This window comes from Sciurus vulgaris (assembly GCF_902686455.1).
Source record: "Sciurus vulgaris genome assembly, chromosome: 13".
NCBI lineage: Eukaryota > Metazoa > Chordata > Mammalia > Rodentia > Sciuridae > Sciurus > Sciurus vulgaris.
Window position 1 is genome coordinate 44,632,235 of NC_136474.1, and position 23,526 is coordinate 44,655,760.

The window sequence follows — 23,526 nt, forward strand, 5'->3', positions numbered from 1 at the left end:
TGTGTTGAGCCTCTTGTTGCTTAGGAACCTTAAAGAGTTCATAAGCTATGTTTTTGCCAGTGATCTGTGCAGTGAAGCAGTGAGGATTTGGTCTCATTAGCTTGGGACCAAATCTGCTTATATTCAAGTTTCCAGCCATCCATGGAAGAGCCCCTCTTCAGCTGTGGGATCACGGGGGACCCTGACTCCCAAGCACATCTTGTCTGCCTTTATAAGCCAAGAACAAAACCCAGGTGTACAGCCTGGATGCTCATGGGTAAGTTTTACAGTTGAGATAAATTTATGCAAGATTTTTCTACAGCCATTAAAAAAAAAAATTCTTTGTGCAGTCTGCTTTTTAGCAGTAACTCCCAATCCACAAGGCACCAAACAAAAGTAACCCAAAGTGGTTTTATGTATTTATTGACAAACTCCCTGTCTTTGCACTTAAGTTGTACATGTCATCTAAGGAGCCCAACAGGTTTCATAAATAGTCTGTGGCACAGCCCCTTTTGCATTGGGGCCAGGGCTGAGGTGAGGAAGGGATGAGTCCCAGGCTGTGATGGCTAGCCAGGTAGGGAACAGCTCAAACTGAACTCTGGGTCCCTGTGGAGGGTGGCATAGGCCACATTAGCACTTCAGTGTTTCAACTTTTCTCCTGCATGTAGTTTACAGAGGCGGAGACAGCAGGTTACAGGGTTGCTCTCCAGTGAAGACCAGCCACAGGTAACCGCCATCTGCTGGTTACCCCCACAGACCTTCCGCCCTCTGCTCCTCTTCTCTAGCAGCAGGCCACCATCCTGTGGCCTAGCCCTCCGGTGAAGCAGTGTGAGCGTCCCCAGGTAGCACCAGGAGGCTTCTCCAGGAACCTCAGCACAGAGCTGGAGGCTGGGAAGATGCAAGAGAGGAGCTGGCTTCCAGGCAAGCGGGCTTTCCAAGTCTTCCAGTTGTCTAGTGAGAGTGACAGAAAAATGTGTGAACTCACTACCTGCCTGCCAACTATAAGGTGTGGTGGCTCAACAACAAGGTGAGGCCTTAATCTTGGGGGCAGGTGGAAGGATGTATGCAGAAAACTCTACATCAGTGCTCCAGGTACATACATAAACTGAATATATTAAAGCTTCCAAGTTCTCACAACTCTCTCTCCCCTCTCCCTGACCACCCTAGAGGTGGGAAAGGAAAGGATATAAGAAAACCCCACTAAAGGTGGAGTACATTTCATCAAAGTCTGTATGGGCCAACCTGCCCCCAGTCACCACCACATTGACTCCGTCTCCCGCCTTCAAGTGCACAATAAGGTGGAAGGCCCCTGGGCCTCCGCAAGTGTGCACAGCCCCTGGGGGTCGGTGGTACTCCAGGAATTCCCTCTTGTAGCCAGCTGTGTGTAGCTGGGCCACGCTGGCATTGGAGACTGAGAGGACGGCTTCCACATAAGCATCCCGCTCGGGGGTGAGAGTGGCCGTGATCAGGTAGCGCCCGTCGTATGGAGCGGTGAAGATCCCTAGGCGGAGGAAAGAAGGCAGGTGAGCTCATCTGACCCCTTCAAGCCAAGCGATGGCTTATAAATTATTCCTGGACACACAAGACCGACCCTCTTGCTTGGACTGTGACTGCCCCGGTTTGAGCATTCAGAAGTCCTGGGCAGTGTGCACCTCTCCCGCCCCAGCTGCCTCAGTCTCCCATGCAGATCAAACACTTCACAAAGCCTGGGGTCCCTAGAGTTCTGTTTCTCCAAGGTCTGCAGGGGACTTCTGTGCTCACATATAAGGACCACTGCCCTCAGAACAGGTGGGATTTAGCTGGATGGTGACCAGGTAGGCCAGTGTGAGGTCAGTGGTTAAAAATAACCAGATGGGACTCAAGCCCCTGCCTCCAGTAGCTCACAAGCAGCAAGCCTCAGGGAGCACCGTGTTCACCTTGAATGAGAACAGTGACCAGCCAAGCCTGGTTGGAAAAGGACCTAGACCCATACAGCCTACCTCGTGGGCTCTTCCCTGGTTGGCTCGGATACGCCAGGAAACCCTGCTGCTCTTGGGATTGCTCTGTGGTCCAGACAGGCAAGCAAACCTGGGTGGACTGATGGGGAGGGCCCTTCCCTTGAAAAGGAGCACCCCACGCCCGGTCCCATGGAGGGGAGGCAGGCCGGCTGTGCTGTCGGGAAGCCCATGGTCCTCCCAGCGTCCCCTCAACACAACCCAGGGCTGAGGGCATGAGGACAATGCAGGTACTGCAGACAGGCTCCAAAGTATCCTTTTTTTTTTTTTTTTTTTTTTTTTTTTTTTTTTTTTTTTAGTAATTCTGTTCACAGAATGAGACCCCAAATGCCAGAATCAGCCCCTTCTGGAGAGAACACAGCCCCTTTTTTGGATCTGTTCATCATAAACGAGATTCTGGAGGAAGGCTATTGCTTGCCAAGTTCCAGGGTGTTAGAGCGACTGTTGGATGTGGAGGAAGAGTGGCGCTCAGTGACCACTAGAGGACAGCTGGAAGGGAGGTGGCCACAGTGCAACAGGCCAGGGCTGTCAGAGCATTCTTAACAACCGTAAAAAAATGAGTAACCCTTCGGTGCTGAGGGACTTCCTGACCTCATGACTATAAAACGTGGCTGCATGCTCATGTCCCACAGTCCTGGGCAGAGCAGCACATGTCCAGGGTGGACTCCTGGGCCCCACCTGCACTGCGGCGTGAGGAGGGGACAGCACCCCATTCCCTTTAAGTACTCACCGGTTTTGGGGTTATAAACATCTCCATCATTTACCAGCACCTTGTTAAAGAGGACAACGCCCCCGTCACTGGGGAAAGGCTTCTGGGTAAGCCCGGCAGAAAAAGACACCAGAGCCGGCCCTGGAACCCCTGCTGGGGGAGAGGGGACGTCAACACATGGGTGGTTTCCCGGTGGGTCTAATTGGAGCAGTGTCAGGAACTGGAACTGAGGCCTACATCCCACACCCATTTCATTTCACCTGAAAGTAGCAAAGCACCAGAAAGTGGCAAAGTGCCAGAAAGTTCCCCTCATCCAACATCAACAGTCAGCTGAGAAAGCCGGGGATCAGACTGGTTCGGGTTAGAAGCCAGTGTCTCAGAATGAGAATCTGTGTCTATCTGTGTGTACAAGACAGAGGGACTGTGACCATTTGAGAGTGACTAACTGCACGTGGGTGAGACAGGTATGTGCTTGTGTAAAACTGCTCACATGCCAGGGGCAGGTGCCGGGTGCAAAAATGATTATGGGTTGGGGTATGGGTTGGGGTGTAGCTCGGTGCAGTGACTGCCTCGCACACACGAGGCGCTGAGTTCCATCCTTAGCACCACATTAAAAAAATGAAGGTATTGTCCACCTACAACTAAAAATATTTTTTAAAAAACCATCTAGGGAACTGCTCACTTATTAATGAGCCAATAAAGCCTTGGCCCCCAGGAAGCTCATCAGGACCACCCAGGGCACAGGCCCACCCAGTGATCCCCTTGGGAAACTGAGCTGGGATGATGTAGGATGGAAAATTCCTTGTCTTGGGCCTGCCTTTGCGCCTCTCTGAAGGGTTCGGTCCACTGCAGTCAGCAGAGGCCTGTCCTGCTGGTGGGTGTGCAAGGGCTGGGCCCGAGGGAGGAAGCAGCAGTGCAGAGCCTGTAGAGGCCACGGAGGACCATCCCTTTTTCTGCCCTGTCTCTGAGCATACATACCTGGGGAGGCTACAGGAGGTGACTTGGGGTATCCTAAAGCATAAGAGAAAAGAATGTCAAGACCTGAAATAGTAACTCATTTTTGAGTCCCTTTTTTCTCCCTTCCGACATGTTCTAATTGATTCTCCATTACTAAAGAAGCAGACAGAACAAGGTCACCCATTCTGAAAACTGCCTTCCTAGAATTGGAAGCACATTTGTACACTCCTGTCCCTGCTTCCTCACTTGCCCACCTAGCCCTCGACAGGCAAGAGGGTAAGCCAGCTGCAGGAATACAAAGAGAAAGTGGGAAGCTGGGGCCTTGGGCCAAGCCAGGTGGCCTTCAGCTGGACTGACTGCACGGACAGGTGGGCGGGTCATGCTGCCTGGATGGTTAAAACAAACAGCCCACCAGCATATAGTCACCCGAGATGATGGAACTGACAGAAGACAATACCTTAGAAGAGGCAGCTGTGATTGCTGCAGCTCAGAAGGCTGAGAAGGAATAGGAAAAGGGAGAGCTAGTGAAAGAAAAGGACTCAGCAGTGACCCAGGCAGCCACCATGCTCTGCTGGTCACACGTGCACCAGGTTGTCACCAGAAGAGACCAACCTCAATCCTGACCGTGATCAGTGCACCTGAAGGTCAGCCTGTCCCCAGAGGGGACTGAGGTGCATTGTCCTACAGAAGCTGACGCCACCTGCCCCCAGCAGGGTCGTCGGTTTACATGTTGCACTCTAAGGCTGTTTTGTCATCTGTCATGGCTCCCAGGAGGGCTGGGAGAGGGAGTCCTGGCTCAGGCCCTGGCACTGGGGAAGGAGCCCAGGAATGCTTGCTCCTTTTTTCTTCTTGCCTTAACTCTGACTACACCATCACCAGAACAGTGGCAGCAAGTGACACACACGTGGAGCATTCCCTAGCCAAGTAGCGAACCAGGCTTTGCTCTTTCATCGTCACTGAAAGCCCCGAGGTTCTGCTGCCATCCTTACTTGGCACTGAAAGAACTAAGTTTTAGGGCACTGACTGCCAGGTGCCCGGGCTGTGGCGATGCGGCCCTCCTGCCTGGCCCCTCTGCTGTGCACCTGACAGCCTTTGCTCCCAACACGCTCCCAATAAACGTGTTTTCCAGAACCCTCTCCTGCTGGGAAGGCCAATGAGCTGCCCTCGGGCACAGGCAGTCCAACTCCGAGATGACTACATTTCTAATTTTCTTTGCTGTCCCTGGAGTGTCCCAGCCCACTTGTTAAATTAGCATAAATTGGCCCTTCAGGTCCTTAGCATTTATTGGAATCTTCCTTTCTGAACTTGAGCCCCTAAAGTTGGGACCCTGGTCCCACTAAGACGCTGCAGCACACCCATCCCTGCCCCCCAGGGCTCAGGTGGTCTGCAGCTGACCCCTTGTGCCTTCTCCATGATGGGCTTACCTGGTGCTCCTGCGTAGCCTTCTGCGCTGGGGATGGCCCCCTGTCCCATCTGGCCATCCACCCCCTGAGGCAGGCCCCACCCTGACACGCCCATCCTCCCTGGAGGCCCGGCCTCTCCTGTCTCCATTATGACCCCGGTGGAGCCAGGCAAGAAAGGCAGCCCTGCCCAGCCAGGCCGAGCTGGTGGGGGCAGCGGCTCTTCTGGAGGCCACAGCTGCGGGGGTCTCTTGGGCAACACTGGCCGTTGGCCTGTGGGCAGTCGTCTTGCAGGGTCCTCAGGTGGTAGCATCGTTGGCTTGGGCTGAGGCCCCTCAGTGGAGGCCTCTGACGGCAAGGGCCTCGCGGGCACCTGTGGGGCCTTTGGGGTCAGGGGCTGGGGCACTTCTGAGGGCTCCTCCGCTGAGCAACAGAAGAAAGAAACACAGGGTTAAAAAAGTCTCCAAGTCATTGCTGGTCTCAGGTCCCTGAGGCCTCAATGAGGCTCCAGCTTCCTGTGAAGGACAGTACTTCTGTGGCTGTCTCAGAAGCATCAGCCAAGCAGCCAGAGCACTGTGCCCACCAGGACATGCCAGAGCAGCACCCAGCCCGGAGCAGCGTGCTTCAATCTGAGGAGGCTGTGGCTGAACTGCCATCAGGTCACCCTCAGAAGCCGGCTGGACCCTCCGCCCAAGGCAGGAGGATTTCTGTAATACAAAGCTGCTCCCCCGCCCTTTCTAGTGCAGCCATTTTCCCCGCCTCCCAACCACTTGTCAGTCTGTGAACATCCTGGCGAGCTGTTGGTTCATCAGTCAGCTTGCAAGTATCCTTCTCCGATATTGGTCCCCTGTTAGCCTGGCGGAATTCAACCACCATCTTTCCCTTCTTGCTTTTCTCTCCTACACACTTGCTTTTCTCCTCCTCCTCGCTTTCCACTCTCTCTAGCGCGCGCCCTTTCTCTTGCCTTTCTCTTTTCCTCTCATTTTCTCTCTTACCCTGCAGGGAGACACTCTGTTTGCTTAATAAACTCCCTTATGTGATTTCCTGTGTCTGGCGTGGTTTCGTGGGATCCCTTACAATTTCCACCTCTGTGCAGACAGCTGCACTCTCCAAAACAGCATCCTGCTTGGCTCCTGCTTGGTTTAGTTTGGGTAGCACACAAACTACCAGATTTCACTCCATGATTAACCACACAGGTATCACAGGATACAAATTAAAGGACCCTGAAGCTATTGCTCACCTCAGTGTCCAACACAAGCTAGTCTCAGTCTGTGCTGAATGGCCTCACCAGTTGGTTGCTCTCTGCTGGGGACACCCCACATGTATCCCAAGCAGGTGATCCAGGCAAGTTTCAGGGAACTCTGTCCCTGCAGCTGACACAGACCCGAGGGAGCAGGGATGCCCACATATCTCACCACACCCTTTGGATTAGCAGTGGAAGGAATTTCCCACAGAGGAACCTCCTGATTCACATTTCTCTTTTTGAGACGGTCACCGTGACTCAGCCGGAAGCTGCCACCCATTTCTCCTCCAAATACGTTCCCAGAACCAACCTTCCAGGAAGCCCTTCCTGAGCACCCCTCTAAAAATAACCCATCTGGCTGAGATACCATTTGCAAAGGGAAAACAAACACCCACCTCCTCTGTTTGGTTCCTGCAATGGCCCAGGTTCCAAAACTGCCTTACAGCTGGGCAGCAGGCACTGTGTGGTGGCCCACCATCTAGTTAGGATTCTCTAAGGGAAATACAGTAGATCAAACACATACACCCCTCCACCCAGAGCCAGGGTCCAAGACCACCCCAACGTGGGTTTCATGAGAGAAGTCCTAGAGAAAATGATTTGAAAACTGAGTTCTCCCAAGGATGGGACTGAGCTAATTCCATTCTAAAAACCATAAAGTTCACTCATTGCATACAACAGAACAGCATCCGGCCTTAATTCTGGCTGAGAAGGTCTGGGTGTGACAGAAAAACTGAGGCAGGGGGACTGTAGATACGGGAACAGCGGTGTAAAAGCACTAAGTACCTACACTGAACAGACCCCTTCTCCTCCTCAGCCCTCACATGACTCACTTATGCCTCTGGTCAGTGATAGGAGTCTTCAAAATTGCCCCTATAATGGAATCTAGTCATGACACCATATCTAGAGTTCATGGTTAAAGATGTACCCAAGTAAAGATCACCTGGCGTGTGAGGAAAGCTGCCAGTATGAAACAGACCAAAATGAGCTCTCTAAAACAACTAGTGAAAAGGAACTCTAAAAAAAAAAAAAAAAAAAAAAAATTCTTAGTTGTAGATGGACACAATGCCTTTGTTCTATTTACTTATTTTTTTGTGGTGCTAGGTAAGCACTATACCACTGCGCCACAACCCCAGCCCTGAAAAGGAGCTCTTAAGAGATATACTGCAAAGAAAATAAATGGGTAACACCCTCAGCCTTAGAAGACACTGCAGCCAAGATGTAGGAACAGGTTGATATTAAAAAGAAATAATAATGGTGAGCCTGTGTAGATTAAAAGCATGCTTGCCAAAATAAGAAAGCTTGATATGAGGGTTGATAGACAAGAATCAAGGAAATCTTTCACAAGGTAGGACAAAAAGATGGGCAATAGGAGGAAACCATAAGAAAATTATAGGGTCAGCTCAGTCTTTCCAGAAAGAGATCAGAAAAACTGGAGAGCAAGGGTGATGGGGTGGTAAGGAGAGAATGAATTTTCCAGAACTGAAGAAAATGAAAGATCCTAGCATCATTGTTGAATAAAAGATTCAACCAGGTGCTATGGCTTAAATGTCCCATACAAAACTCAGGTTGAACTTAATCCCTAATGCAGCAGGGTGGGGCGGAGTGCCAGGTGTGCAGGTCCTCGGGTTTTCTACCCTTACGGCAGATTAATGTGATGGGAGTGAGTTATCTCCAGAACAGGTTGTTATAAAGTGAGCTGGCCCCTTGTGATTCTCTCATTCCTATGAGTCTGCTTGCTTTTCCACCCTTTGACCACTGAATGACATAGCCAAGAGGCCCTTGCCAGATGCCAGTGCCATGTCTTAGGACATCCCAGTCTTCAGATTTGTGAGAAATAAATCTCTTCTTTATACACTACCCAGTCTCTGGTATTCTGTTATAGCAACACAAAACAGACTGAAACACCAAAGCGCATTCAGAACACTGAAGATAAAGAAGATACTACAAACTTTCAAAAGAACACACATAAAAAGTACAAACCAGAAGGGCATCATCAAGCTCCTCAAAAACACTATGGGAAACTAGAAGTCAAAAGGACAATGCCTTCAAATATTAAGGGAACAAAATTATTAACTTTCAATTCTATACCTAGCCAAAATATCCATCAATTATGAGAGCAAAGTAAAGGCATTTTCAGACAGGCAGTAGTTTAAGAAAGCACCCTTTCATAGAAAGCTATTGAAAGTTCAGAGTATTTGACAGAGCGGAATAAAGGGAAGGGAGTGGGATAGGACTAGGAAAGACAGTGGAATGGATCCGACATAACTCTCTAATGCACATATACAAACACACCACAGTGAATCCCAGCATCATGACTGGAATCCTAATGAGAATAAGATATACTCCATGCTTGCTTGTATAAATAAATTCTACTGACGGGCACAGTGGCGCATGCCTGTGATCCCAGTGGCTCAGGAGGCTGAGGCAAGAGGATTGCAAGGTCGAGACCAGCCTGGGCAAGTTAGTGAGACACTGTCTGAAAATAAAAAGACTTGGGGTTGTAGTTTATTAGTAGAGCACCCCAAGTTCAATCTCCAGTTCCACAAAATAAATAAATTCAATAAAAGTTTAAAAGTGGGAATTTGCTTCTGTTTATTTCTTCCTATTTTAATATTATTTTATTAGTCCAGTGAAGTGTCACATGCCTGTAATCCCAGCCACCCAGGAGGCTAAGGCAGGAGGACTGCAAGTTCAAAGCCAACCTCAGAACTTAGCGAGGCCCTAAGCAACTTAGTAAGACCCTGTTTCAATATTAAAAAAAAAAAAAAAAAAATTAAGCCGGGCGTGGTGGCACATACCTGTAATTCCACACCTCAGGAGGCTGAGGCAGGAGAATAGTGAATTCAAAGCCAGCCTCAGCAAAAGTGAGACCCTAAGCAACCCAGGGACACCCTGTCTCTAAATAAAATACAAAATAGGGCTGGGGATGAGGCTCAGTGATTGAATGTCCCTGTGTTCAATCCCCAATACCTCCCAAATTTTAAAAAATTAAATATTAAGATTAAAAATTAAAAAAATTCTACTGTCCCATATAACTAAAAAGAACCAATAAAAATATTTAAAAAGAATAAAAGCTTTGAAAATATTTTCCACTGAAATAACGGAGTCAACCATGAAATAAGAGGGTCTCACACCGACAAAAGGTGAAAGCTGTTTCTTGAATAGTAAGCAGTGAAGGCAGGCTTAGATCATTGTAGTACATCTAGGAAACGACAGACCCAAATTGGATCAGAAAGAATTCCAGGAATGAGTTCTCCAAGTTTTTTTAAAAAATGAAACTGGCCAAATGATCTGATAAGTTTTATGGTAAAGAAAATTATAGAGAGAGACTGGGGGACAGTGGGAAGAATCCAAAATAGATACATAAAATCTAAGCAAATAAAGACTGCTAGCTCAGGAAAGCTAGCAGAAATGCCAAGTGGCCACAGAAAGCTAGGGAGCTCCTAACAGCATAAGTACGGAAAACTGATTTACTGTAGTATAACTGTAATGTACAAAACTGCTCTCCCTGCCCTTTCCGCTGCAGCCATTTCCCCGCCTCCCAACCACTTATCAATCTGTGAACATCCTAGCTAGCTATTGGTTCATTAGTCAGCTTGCAAGTATCCTTCTCTGCTATTGGTCCCCTGTTAGCCCCACGGAATTCAACTGCTTCATGGTAGCTACCCCACCATCTTTTCTCATGCTTCTATCTCTCCTACTCACTTTCTCTATTCTCCTCGCTTTTCCACTCTCTCTAGCGCGCGCCCTTTCTCGTTCCCTTTCTTTTCCTCTCATTTTCTCTCTCACCCTGCAGGGAGACACTTTGTTTGCTTAATAAACTCCCTTATGTGATTTCCCGTGTCCCGTGGTTTTCGTGGGATCCCTTACAATAACCACTTTGGAGTTGGGAGGATGGGAAGTCAATTCAAAATGTCTCAAGCTGATAAGTCAATTTAGAAGAAAATAAATAAATAAAGAGGTAACTAACAAGGGTGGGGGGGACAGTTTCCACTCTCCCCCTCCAGCTCAAGCATGCTTGAGTGTGTCCCTTGTCTGTCTGCTCTTTCCTCCTCCTCGGCCACCGACCACCCCCAGCTCAGGTGCACACTCTCTCCCACCCAGGCCCCAAGCCCCAGCCGCCCTTCTCTTCCTGGATCTGCTCCAGCCAACACTGTTCCTCTCTTTTCAATCACTTTTCCTTCCTCCACCCTGGCTCCTTCCTTTTAGCCCAAGTTTATGTGCCAACATCGAAAATTTTAAAATACTTTTTCCCCCAGTCCTACAACCCTTAATGAGTTGCAGTCAGCAAACTATCTTAAAATAACAAAGGACAGCCAGGTATGGTGGTGCACGCCTATAATCCCAGCAGCTCAGGAGGCTGAGGCAAGAGGATGACAAGTTCCAGGCCAGCCTCAACAACTTAGTAGACCCTGTTGTCTTAAAATAAAAAAATAAAAAGGGCTGGGGATGCAGCTCAGTGGTAAAGCACCGCTGAGTTCAATCCCTAGTAACAAATAAATAAATAAAAATTTAAAAATAAACTAAAAAAGCAAAGTATAAGCCCCTCCTCATTCACCAAACCCTCCAAACCAATGCTCTTCCTTAGAAATCCACCATCATGCTCCTGGTCTCCGCTTCTAGATACTCAGTCATGTTTTTAGTGTTCCATCTCCTGACACTGATTTCCTCACCTCCTTTGGCAATAGCTGCCTTACTGGTGCCCAGCCCTCACCCGCCTTTCCCTGGCTTTGTACCTTTGCTTCTGCTGTACCCACCCCTCAAACAGTCCCTTCCAGCCCCCATCTCTTAAGTCCCAGTTCAAATATCACCTCCTTCATGAAGTCCTCTTGGATCTGCCCAGCAAGTCCTGAGCAATCTTGTCTCTGAACCAGCAAGCAATTTGGGCCTCTAGAGACTCTTGATTTTGTGTATTTTTCTTCTCCAGCTATCTGGTGAGTATACATCTTAATTATCTTTCATCCCCAGGGCTTGGCACAGAGCCTAGTACATAACATTGAGCAATTTAGGGGTTTGGTAAATAAAAGAAGTCTGAAAATATGATAGATACTACGGGTCATGGCCTACTTGGTGCCAGCCATTGAACTGGGCACCCTAATCTTGCCAAAAATCATTGCCATCCTGGGGTCCTATTGGGGCAGGACACATGGGGCAATGATTCTTTTTTTTTTTTTTTTTTTTTTTTTTAAGCTCGTCACTCTCTCAACACCAAGGCTTATCACACTAAGTGGAAGGCAGAGGAAAAAAGAATGAACTAAGATACTGTCCAGGCCAAAAGCCCTCCTCCATCAGTCTCCCCGGGGGATCCAGGCATGAGCGCTGTGGAGCACAGAACCTTCTGCAGCACCCAGCCACACTGCGGCAGAAATAACCAAAGGGCTGCATCTGATTCCCATCGCCCACCCGAGCCCCGGCCTCTCCAGCTCAGGCCCCGCCCAAAGCATCACGTGGTGCTCCAACACTGACATGTATTACCAAAGGCTGGACAAAGGCTGGACGGCATTCTGCTCATTCTGGAAAGCTATCTCTCTGTGGCTGACTGCTTAACTGAACACATGGTTCCAATTCACAGAACAACCATTTGCATTGAATTCTTCAGAGCAGCCAAGTGTGGCTTCCTGTGGGATATAACACCTGAGGAATGAACAGTCAGGAGCAGGTCGGCCCCAAGCTGGCCTGGCTGCCATCAGGTGGGTTCATGCCACCATGAGCAGGCAGGACGGACCGACCCCCAGGCAGTAAAATTAAACCCCTCTCCTCTGAAGCTCCTATTAAAAGCCAAGTTCAATTTTACTAAAACAAGGCTTTCCACAGAAAAATCCCCAATAAGCCACAAGGCTGGTGTGCTAGGAACATGTCTTCCCACTAACGCCCTGGCTGCAGTCACCGGAGTCTGCCTTGTCTTCTATCTCCTGCTGCTGTTCAGACTAAGGAACCTGCTCCCAGCAAGTTCCCTGCGGAGCTGAGCTGCAGGAGGAGCCGTGGGCTTGGGGTGAGCCCTGCACCTGGCAACTGGGTGGTGTCCAGTCGCTAAACAAGGGGCTGCCTTCAGTGTTTAGCGTCTGTGTTTGAGGCCCAGCTGGGAGAAGCCACCAAAATCCCTCAAGTTATCAACCTTATCCATGCAATGGGCTAACCCTGCCATGTCCTCCTGTCACCAGACAGAATTCAATGGCCATCACACAAAGTGACAGATGTCGAGGCATCCTGCTAACCGTAAAGCACTATTCAAGTGTCAAATGCAGTCTGTCAGAGGTCCAATGGGGGTAAAACCATCCTCCTGGCATCCGAAGGATGAACCTGCCAGGCAAAAGATGCTAATCCATATTCCAGACTCGAAAACAAAAACAAACAAAATAATCCACCAAAATGCTGAGCTACAGAACACCAGGTGATGGCCATGAGATGCTTTCAGGAAAGTCAGCCACACAGTGGCAGACCCCAGATCCTGGGAGGAAACCCCGGCTGTCACACACTGGGCAGGAGAGGCACCTGCATCATTGGGAAATAAGAGAAATGAGGGTCAAAGGGGGCCAGGGTGAATGGAGATAAAGGGGCTTCTTTGAGCAAAACAGTCACTGATCTTTCCTGCAAGAAGTGATGAGGTGACAAGGAAGACTGGCCAGGAGGTGGCTGATAAGTGAGCGGGACAGGTGGGCATGCAAAAGGCCCCATGGGACCAAGAAGTAGCTCTTTGGAAAACCCAACTGATCTCTTGACAACCCAGGAAGGGAAACACAGATCCACTGGAATAACTGCACCATGAGCACACGGCCACCCAAGGCTCCTTTTTGCTACGACTGAAATGAAGAGAAAAAACTCTTTCTGGCTGCATCACAAAAGGGACACGGCCTTGGCTCCTCCTCAGGAGCAGAGACTGCACAGGCCCCGCTGTAAAATCCAAGTCCAGACGTGCCGACCTTGAAACCCCGCGGAACAGCACAGGCTAGCTCGGGAAGGCGGATCTCAATTCCTGCAAAGTGCAAACTAGAGAACGTTGAAATAGCAAGGCGGCCCTGGTTCTGTGTGTTGCAATCTCCACGACAACGATGTTGGAACCAGAAGGCAAATCACTGTCGCTCCCATGGGGAGGGGGGCTCACCTATCTGAGCACCACTTGGGGTTTGGTAATGGGGGTTTTTGTGTATTTTGTTAAAAATTCACAAGCCGATCATAAAATGTATACGGATAAGCCGTAGGGAGGGACATATCAATAATCGAACAGGGGGCTGCAGTAGGGCACTAGAGTTCAGGGGCCCTGGGTACCATGCCCAGCACTGCATGAAAATCAAAATAATTAAACACCTGGAACGGAGTCTGGACACAGCTTGCACGTGCCCAGCTGACCTCTGTTGGTAGTGCAGGGTCAAGGCAGGTGGTTTATTTTCTTTCTCCCTTCCTCCTCCCCCTCGTTTCTGGGCACCCCTTGCCCTGGTGGTTAATACCTACCCTGCCACCTCCACAGTGACCTTTCCTCCCATCTTGGAACCAGAGCTAGGGTCTGTTTTAATTGCAGATTGCCGGGGCTCATGTTATCCCTGCTGAGTGGGATCCCCGTGAGCCAGGAGTCCTCCTATCTTTAAAGATCACCAGGGTTGTGTGTGTGCAGCTTTGGGCCCAGCTCGGTTCTAGAACAGGGCCAGTACAGATTCAAGGTCACCATGGAGACAAGCAGCTGCTCCTTACATCCACCAGAGAGCATTACAAAAACCAGACGCCCACGGGGCAGGAGGGTGTGAATTCTCAGCCTCCCTGTAAGGTCCGAACGAACACAGTGGATTTAGCCTTTATATAAATTTACAAAACTCTGACTAAGCCCCCATCATGCTGTCTTGGACCCAAATCAACCCCAAACTCGGCTGACTACAAGTCAGTGGCCAAGGCTGTCATAACGCTGGCGGCAGGCCACTCGCCCTGGCCAGACTTCACGGTTCAATAGTTATTTTGATAGTCTGTGCTTTTTTCATTCTTACTGCTTAACTTAGGCAACTTAAAAAAAAAAAAAAAAAAAATAGGATTCTTAAATTCATAACACTTTGGAAAGAAATTGTTGTAGTTTAAGTATGACAGGTGTCCCCCAAAAGCTCATCTGTGACAGGATGCAAGAAAGAGTGGAGGTGAAGCAATCGGGTTACGGGGGCCTTGATCTACTGTGTGCATTGATCCTCTGATAGGGATTAACTGGGGGGTGACTGGGCAGGTAGGGTGTGGCTGGAGGAGGGGGGTTCTGAGGGCAAGTCTCCCTCTCCCTCTCCCCTTCCTGATGGCCACGTCCTGAGCTGCTTTCCTCCTTTACATTCCACCAGGAAGTTCTTCCTCACCTCAGGCCCAGAGCAATGGAGCTGGCCGTCCATGGACTGAAAACCCCTGAAACTGTGAGCCCCAAATAAACTCGTCCTCCTCTAATTGTCCTCGTCGGGTCTTTTGTTTGCAGCCACAAGAAAGCTGACTAAAACAGAAATGTCGTGACCCACAGAATTTAAGTACTAGGAAGAACCATCCAGAGAGTGAATAGAAAGGGGTAGGAAAGAAGAAAAGGGAAGTCAGGCTGCATCCCTGAGGGAGGTGGAAACACTGCGGTGGTGTCTCAGGAGCGCCGTCCAGTCTGGTGAGCGTGACACGGGGAGAGACTGTGCGTCCCCTGCCCACCTTCCTTCCTCAATACCAGCACCCCCATCCCTCCCTGGCTGGAGGGGAGTAGTGTGAAGTGAGGCTCCAGCCAGGGCTCAAGATCACCTCAATGCCAGGCCAAGAGAAGGCTCCCCTGTGCTGGACCAGACCAGGGCCACCCAGATGCCAGGCAGGAAGATAACCCTGCACCTACTTCCTGGGATGGCAGACAGCAGGATGCCCCGGATGTGCCCCGCTCCGGGGACGTGTGTGCAGGACCACCTAAGGCCATGGGCTCCAGCAGGAGCAGAAACAAGCGCCTTGGGGAAAGAGGAAGAGGATGCTGGGACACGTCCAGGACCAGCGCTCCAGCCCACCTATGAAGAGGAGCCAGTGGCTCTGGAGCGCAGGGCCACACCCCACTGGCCACAACGCCCAGAAAAAGGACCTAGAAACCTTTTCATTTAGAACCTGATATGTAGGCTGGGGATATAGCTCAGTTGGTAGAGTGCTCGCTTTGCAAGCGCACAAGGCCCTGGGTTCGATCCCCAGCACAGCAAAAAAAAAAAAAAAAAAAGAACCTGGTATGTTCCAAGTCAACAAGTTTCGATGTGAAGTTTTGGGTGCTGGGAGGGGAGATTCCGAGGCTTCCAGAGCAGCCCGGCCCCAGGGCCCGCTCTCAAGGCTGGAGGCCTGGGGGCTCACAGGAAGAGACAGAGAGGAAGATCCTGGTCCTCACTGGAGAGGAGAGGGCGGAACAGGAGGAAACTGAGTGGGAACGCTCCACCATTAGGAGTGTCAATTCTCACGCCTACTTTCTGAGGTGGGTTGTTCATCATCATCGTTTCCAGTTCAGATGGACAAAGAAAGTGATACCGGGGACACAGAGTTCCAGAGTTAGTGTGGATGAGCAGTGATTTTTAAACTTGGGAAATAATAATCCATTCCTGGCTCTAATTTCCCCAATGGTTTCTTATGGTGCTTAAATCTAAATCCTTGAGCTGGGGATGTAGCTCAGTGGCAAAGCACTTGCGCAGTATGTGCAAGGCCCTGGGTTTGATCCCCCAGAGGGCGTGGGGGAAACACACCAAATCCCTTTTCATAGCCTATAAAAACCAATTCCTACCATTTCTTTGACCCATCACCTATGGCCTTCCCCCTTGATCATGTGCTTGAACGCACTGGCCTTCAACAGGGCAAACTCAACCCTGCCTTACGACCCTTTTCTTTTGGTACCAGGGACTGAACCCAGGGTTGCTTAACCATTGAGCCACATCCCTAGCCCTTTTTATGTTTAATTTAGAGACAGGGTCTTGCTGAGTTACTTAGGGCCTCACCAAATTGCTGAGGCTGATTTTGAACTTGCAATCCTCCTTTCTCAGCCTCCTGAGTCACTGGCAATACAGGCTTGGGCCACTGCACCCAGCTGGGGTTTGTTTGGTTTTTTTGTTTGTTTTGCAGTACTAGGGATTGGATCCAGGGGTACCCCCCTGCACACACCTTTTTTACTTGTTTTGATATAGGGCCCCCCTAAGTTGCCCAGCCTGGCCTCTAACTTGAGATCTTCCTGCCTCAGCCTCCAGAATCATTGGGATCACAAATGTGCACACCACGCCCAGCTCTGCCTGGACCATATTCTCGCAGAGATCTCTGTAGGATTTGTTCCCTCCTTATGTCTCAACTCGAAGGTCATCTCCACTGAGCAGCCTTCCCTGACCATTCATCCAAAATAGATCCCTGCCCACATTCTCTATCGCCTCTGTTTCATCATTCCTCACAGCGTCAATCAAGACCTGATATTGAATATTTACACGGCTGTTCCTTGACTGTCTTTCCGTTAGAGCGCATGCTCATGAGAGCCAAGCTGCCAGAACCAGGACGCGGCTCAGGAGAGACCTGATGAATGGACGGGAGGATATGGAGTGAGGAGAGCCGAGGTGAGCAGGTGGCGATGTGATAGCGGCTCCTCATCCTTCCTGAGTCAGGTGCCCTGCAGAGACTAGAGGAAAGCCATGGTCCCGTGACCTCAAAAGTAACCAAATGGCTGCACAACATTTCAAGAATTCCTTTTAAACCTCAGGGGAAAAGGCATGTCCTGATGGGAGGGGGAAAAAGAAGAGTGGATCTATTTGAGCTTCAGCTGCCATCTGGGTAACTGAGAGATGCTGCCCAAGAACAGGATCTGGGAACAGGCAACGGACTGAGCAGAACCACCAGGGTTTGTATATCTGGCCCAGAATCTGGTTGCAGGATCTGCACCCACTGTGGCAGATATGACGACCACCATGAATACCCTTCCCTCCCAACACGTCAGCCCCGACACCCTTCAGGAGCTGACTTGCCGTGACCGACAGAATGAATGTGGCAGAAGTGAGTCCATGCTAGTTCCAGGCCCCACCTGCAGGAGGCCAGCAGCTGCCACTTCCTTTCAGGAGCTAGCTGCCACGGAGTAGGTCTGACTATTTAAGAACCACTCTGTGAGGAAGCCCAGCCTAGCCACGTGGGAGAAAGGGGTGACGTGGAAGATCCCAGAGGTACCAAATGTGCCCAGGAGTCAGCCTGGACTTCCAGCCATCCACCAGCCAAGTGGGGCTATGTGGATAGCTCAAGCTGATGCACACACAGCAGAAGAACCACCCAGCTCAGCCCCTCCCCAGTCGGCGATCCCCCTACACCACAGAAAATGACACCTCCCTGTGTCTCAAGCCACCGAGATTGGGGAGGTGGTCACACAGCAGTAAATGACTGAACCAGCACGCCAAAACCTCCCAGGAGTGCCCTCCCCTCCTGCTTTCTGAAGCTCATGCACCCCTCGATTATCACTTCCACTAACACCTTCTTCTGGAAGTTTCTCTCATCACCTCTCCTCACCCCTCACCCCCAGCCCTTTGAACTCTGCTTGGTAAATACCTACTCAACCTCCTTGGAGAAGCCCTCCCCAACTCCACAGCAGCTGTGAGTGCTCCCCTACATGCCTCCCGAGGCTCACCACACCAGTTCCCATGACCACCTCTTCGCTTGCTAACTGTCATTTTTATCCATGTGCCACAAACAACAATTACCTACCACATAGGGGCTCAATAAGGTGTTATGTACTGAAAGAACAAAGCCCTACACTATTTGTGCCCCCCACTTTCTTTGAGATAGGTCTAAGTTGCTTAGGGTCTCGTTAAGTTGCTGAGGCTGGCCTCAAACTTGACAAGCCTCCTGAGATTACAGGCGTCATTGTGCTTTTAACAAATGACCGCTTTCATTCTCCGTAGACCTGTGTGTGTTTTTCCCACTGAGCTAAACAACGCTCCGAGAGGGAGGGCCACACCAGCTCATCTCTATCCCTCACAGAGCATCGCACATAGTCAGCGCTCCATGAACAGACCTGTGACTTTCTCTGGGAGAAAGAGTCACCCGTGGAGCTTTGACGTTCAGGTTCTAGGTCGCCGAGGCCTGGGTGTGCCACAAGGCTGCAGGAGACTGTTTCTTTCTGGCTCATTCAGTCACTGCAATTCTCAAAACCCCATGCTGTCCACGTTAACTGTGAGTCCAGCCTCAGAGACGGTGTTTCAGAAGCCACATTCTGTCCAAAGGCATCCACACTTGCAGCTCCTAACTGCCCAGAAATGTCACATAGCAAATACAACTTCCCACGGCAGCCTGGGCTCTGCAAATCAACTGGAAATATCTGGTCCAGTCTGTTATTACAACGCACAGTCCAGACAGCATTGTCACCACAAGGACAATCACTCTATGAACACACACGGTTCTCGTGACCTCTACTCAACATTCCAGAGATACAGGAGCTGAGTGGGTCTGGGGAGGGAGGAGCCAGCCATACACAGTGCAGAGAGCCGGGTTCGGGGGAGGAGGCCAGATTCCTGGTCCTCTTCAAACTGGGTGACTCCTTATCTGCAAAATAAGCACCACGCTCCAAGGTCACCATCCGGAGCGTTTTCCCACCTGACTACATAGACCCTCCCCAGACTTGTGAGGCTCTCCCCAGTTGGGTCAGGGCTTGTCCACCTCCATGTCCTAGCCACCCCCTCCTCAGGCTTTACATGTTTTTTTTTTTTTTTTTTTAAACCACTGAGCCACATCCCCAGCCCTTTTTTTATATTTCATTTTGAGACAGGGTCTCATTAAGTTGTTTAGGACCTCTCTAAGTTGCTGAGGCTGGCTTTGCACACATGATCCTCCTGTCTCAGCCTCCCGAGCCACTGGGATCACAGGTGTGCACCACCAGGCCCCATCAAGCTTTATGTCTTAGCTGGGACCTAATCATAAAATTCCACAGGCTCACAGAGCCCGTAAAATCTCAGTCAGTATGCTCGGGCCTGTGTCACCCCCAGAGTGAACAGGAGGAACAGGAGACAGGCCCGCAGGTGGGAAGGGGTCACGGGAAATAAAGGCAGGGATGTCAGGAAATGGTTTCCTCTGCAATGTCCAGGGCCAAATAACCCTGCACTCAACCCTGAGAGACACCAAGGGTCTGTGTGCTGCACCTTTGACAGAGCTCTTGTTTGCAGCCCAGCTCTATCCCTCACCGCCTGTGTGACTCTGACAGGCCCCCAGGGAAGGCTCACAAGTTATGCCCCCAAGGGACTAGCCCAGTGCTGGTATGCAGAAGGTGCTCAATAAACCTCAACTCCCTTCTTGTTCCCTATCAACTCCTGCATGCAGTTAGAAAAGGCTAGCTCATTATTGAGATTATCTAAAGATAAGAATCCAGAGACACCCCACTAATTGGGATAGTTTTATGTTATCAGTTAAAAATAAATTTGAAATTTTTTAAAGTGGGAAAAAAAAAAGAATTTAGATGGAAGAGAAGCTCCGTCCTTCAGGGATTATGTGTTTAGCCCCAAGTAACCAACAATGGAATGTATTACTCAAACCTATCAAGAGACCATTCATTCATTCGACAAGTATGTGCTGAATGTTTAAGGTGCCTCAGTCCTTCTAACGCACTTCCAGATGGCAGCGTGTGGGGCTTGTGACGGTGATTGCCCCTAAACTGCTTTTGCCTGTGGTCCTGCAGGGTCTTTGAAAGCAAATATGACAGTATTCCATCCGCCATGATGTAAGCCCTAGATTTTAAGGAGAGGGGGGAGACCCAAAGACAGTGATGACATAAACCATAGATGAAGCTTGGAGAGAGGTGACCAGGTCAGCGTCTAGGGGACTCCCCAGGTAGAGGCAGGAACAGCAATACCCCCTGCCCAAGTTGTTGGGCCAAAACTCTGACCCCAGGGGCCAGTTTTCCTTTTCTATTTCCATTTTGTTATGAACTGGTGCTATTGTAAGATGTGTGGATCACGTGTTGGAATGCCACAGTGACATCAAATTACTTTTAAGACCTCTAAATACACACTCTGCATGCTGGCATGTATCTCATTGCCACTGAGCACCAAACAATTCACAAACTGGCACTAAGCTCTGAGTCACACTTGGGGTAGGCCTGGCACAGCTTAGTTAACACCACAAACCATCCACAACCCACTACAGATGCACACAAGAGGTGGAACGGTCAAGTTCAACTTACTTGCCGATGGTTGGAATTTGATCAGATCTTGCAAGTCAGTAGAAATCTGGAAGACGTGGCTGTAGAACTGCTGGACGGAATTCTTCAGGCCGGAAATGTCTCTGGTATGCGACCTGAGCGTCCCGTTCATCTGCCTGATGCAGTTCCACAGGCTGCTGACATGTCTGTTGAGCCCCTCTTTGATCTTCTGCAGACTCCCGGACATGGAGTCCAGCTTGCTGCACGTTTTCTCCATATGGGACACCCTGTCCTCGACCACGGAGACCACTCTCTGGACCCCATGCATGTTTTCCTTACAAGCGTCCAGCTCAGACAGGACCTGGCTCTGGAGCCTCTGCCACCTCTCCTCCAGCTGGCTGCAGCACTGAGCCACAGGGTCCTGGGGAGATGGGAGGGTCTGCACCGTCCTTTCTTGCTCACCCCCCTTGGTAAACCCACCTGCTGCAGCATTTTTACCTGCTCTACAATTGCTTATTTCATTCTGAAGATGAGTCACATCATTATCCGTGTGGTTGAGTTGAGAATAAAGAAGACTAAAACCTTCCTGAAGCTTCTGGATGCGATGCTCGGTTTCCTGAAACTTCCTATGCATCGTGTCATTGAGAGATTTCAAAAGACTCAGGCTGTCACCTATTATGTGGTCTTCTCTGTTTGGTACAGTACCTTCTAACCCATGAGGTCCTCCCTGCAAGTTCTGCAGGCAAATGTCTTCAACCACTTGTACTTTGTCCCTCAGGTGGTTTAATGCCATCATGACCCGTTCATTCCCTGATCCAGACAGCCCTGGCAGGGCTGACCCTGGGGGAACAAATTCACCACCAGTGTCATTGGCCACCTGTAGCAGGACAGTCCCCAGACGGTCTTCCAGGGAGTGTATTTTCTGATCCAGAAGCTGCCTCAAGTCATGGACCTCTCCACTAATGGTCCCCCGGAGGGTTTCCTCAATGTAAAAGCAATGTTCTTCCGCGTTCTTCTCCGTCACATTGATCCTTGATTCTAGTTCATTCCATCTTGCATCAAAGTCCACATCTGGTTCTGGAACCACGAGGCGGTCAAACTCGTTGTCCAGACGTCCATTCAGCATTCTGGTGGCTTCAGCAACTCTCTCGATTTTCTGCTCTAACTTCTTGATCTGTTGACCAAAGTCTCCACTCTCCTTACCACTACAGCAGCTCGGCTGGGCCACAGGATCCTGTAGCCGGGCCCGCAGGTCACTGATGTCCTTTCTCAGGCTCGCCTCCTTCTCCCCGATCAGCTCTATCACTCCCAGGTAGCTGCTTCCGTAGTCGTCACACTGCTGCTGGAGGCCCACCAGCTTGTACTCACAGGTGTTCTTCAGGTCGGCCAGCTTCCGGTCCATCCCCTCCATGAGCTCCTCTCTCAGGGCATCGATCTTACTATCGACATAGGCTTGGTAGAGCTCACTGGTGGTCATGGTCACTGTGGGGCCCTGGGCAGCCTCCTGGAGCTGTTTGAGCTGCCCTTCGTAACCCTTTACCTTCCCGTCCAGCTCCTCCAGCTTGTCACTCTTGGTCTTCAGAGTATCTCTGACTTCGGCCAATTCAGATTTGATGTCCTTCATACCAGATTCCTTATTATCGAGGACTCCAGGAGGCTGGGCTATCTCCGGGTCTCTAGCAGTCTCACTGCCGGGCCCTGGTTGGGGAGGCGGGCTGCCGAGCCATGAGGTCGGTTTGCTGGCCTCGTCCTGAACAGCATGTTTGAGGTTTTCATTCACTCCTGCAATGGAAGACTGGAGGTCAAGAACCGTCCTTGTGAGTCGGAGAACCTTCTCCTCAAGCATCTGGATTTTCTTTTCCTGAAGTTCTTCAGGTCCCTGTTTTGGATCCACCTTCTGACTTGGTTCTGCTGCATGAGATGGTGGTGAAGTTTCCTTGGGCCCCGAGACTTGGCTTGGTTCATTATCTATTATAAAGAAAAAGTGGGGCCTGCGTTAACATCTGTTTCCTTCAGCCAGTTTCTGCAAAGACAGTAGACAGGATACCTACAGAACATGCTTAAATCTTCCCTTACAAGCCCCCTACCTAGTTGCAGATAATTATCATGGTAGAATGAAAAAGCATATGGGTTATGGAGCCAAAAGCTATTTACTCTTTGCCCTTGAACAAATTAATTAACTTCTCTGAACTATAAATCCCCTCATCTATAAAGAGGAGGGACAATCCCTACTAGGATTTTTACGAGAAAATGTACACAGCATGTATAGGCCATCAATGGTCCCCTTTGCCCTGAAGGGAAATAACAACTTTGTCATGTGAAAGCACACTGTTCGCACATGAGTGAACTGCGGTCACACCCAGTCATTGACTGCACACTGTAAAACCATAGGAAGCCACCCATTAGCTGTATCATATAGTATCATTTGAGGTTATCCTCAAAACCACTCCTGAGTGTTCTTCAACTTTTATTAGCAACCCTGTGCTAAGACAATCTTACAGACATCACTGGGTCCTATGAAGAGGCTGAGAAAACTAAAAGCAAAGGACAGCTACAACCACCACTGTACTGGTATCTCCGCACCACAAGCCTGCCAGCCATTGGAAGTAAGGTTCACCAGGTCAAGGATGACATTCTATTTTTGGTAATCCTCTTTGGATAAAATATCTCCCAAGGAAACAGTCCAAAAGAAAAAAAAAGGAGAATGAGAGTAAAGAGTCATAAAATGGAAATAAATCCATACAAATGGAGATAGGTAAATTAAACAAAACAGGCCACCAACACCAGCAGCAAGAGAACAAGAAAAGAACCGTGCCCTGCAAAGGGCCACCGGAAGGGGCCGACACTGACGAACCTGGGGACAGCAGTGAGGACGCTGCTGAAAGCAGAAAAGGTCAGACACGACACGTGATGAGCAAATTGAACGCAGCGGGCGCCACACGGAAAACACAAGAGGCAGACTGAGAGCCTCAGGCGCCCGTTCCTGCCACCCCCGGCCCTTTGCACAGAATTAGAACAGCGGCTATTATTTGTTAAATTAATTCTCGGGGCTGGGGCGGTGGCTCAGTGGTAGAGCACTTGCCTGGCACATGTGAGGCACTGGGTTTGATTCTCAGCACCACATAAAAATAAACGAATAAAAG

General features: G+C 49.9%; 1 protein-coding gene across 2 annotated transcripts in view; it reads right to left on the minus strand.

Annotated features, from left to right (window-relative positions):
* Nucleotides 1-384: 384 nt before the first annotated feature.
* EMILIN2 (elastin microfibril interfacer 2) overlaps nt 385-23,526 on the minus strand; it is a 51,316-nt gene continuing 28,174 nt past the window's right edge. The window contains exons 4-8 of one of the 2 annotated variants that reach the window (XM_079108292.1): nt 20,426-22,351; nt 5,064-5,462; nt 3,661-3,693; nt 2,704-2,832; nt 385-1,480 (exon numbers count right to left, since the gene is read on the minus strand). In XM_079108292.1, the coding sequence (XP_078964418.1) occupies nt 1,143-1,480; nt 2,704-2,832; nt 3,661-3,693; nt 5,064-5,462; nt 20,426-22,351 (2,825 nt within the window). In that variant the 3' untranslated portion in view covers nt 385-1,142. Of the gene's footprint in view, nt 1,481-2,703; nt 2,836-3,660; nt 3,694-5,063; nt 5,463-20,425; nt 22,352-23,526 lie in introns of both variants that reach the window. The other variant, XM_079108291.1, reaches the window with a different exon arrangement.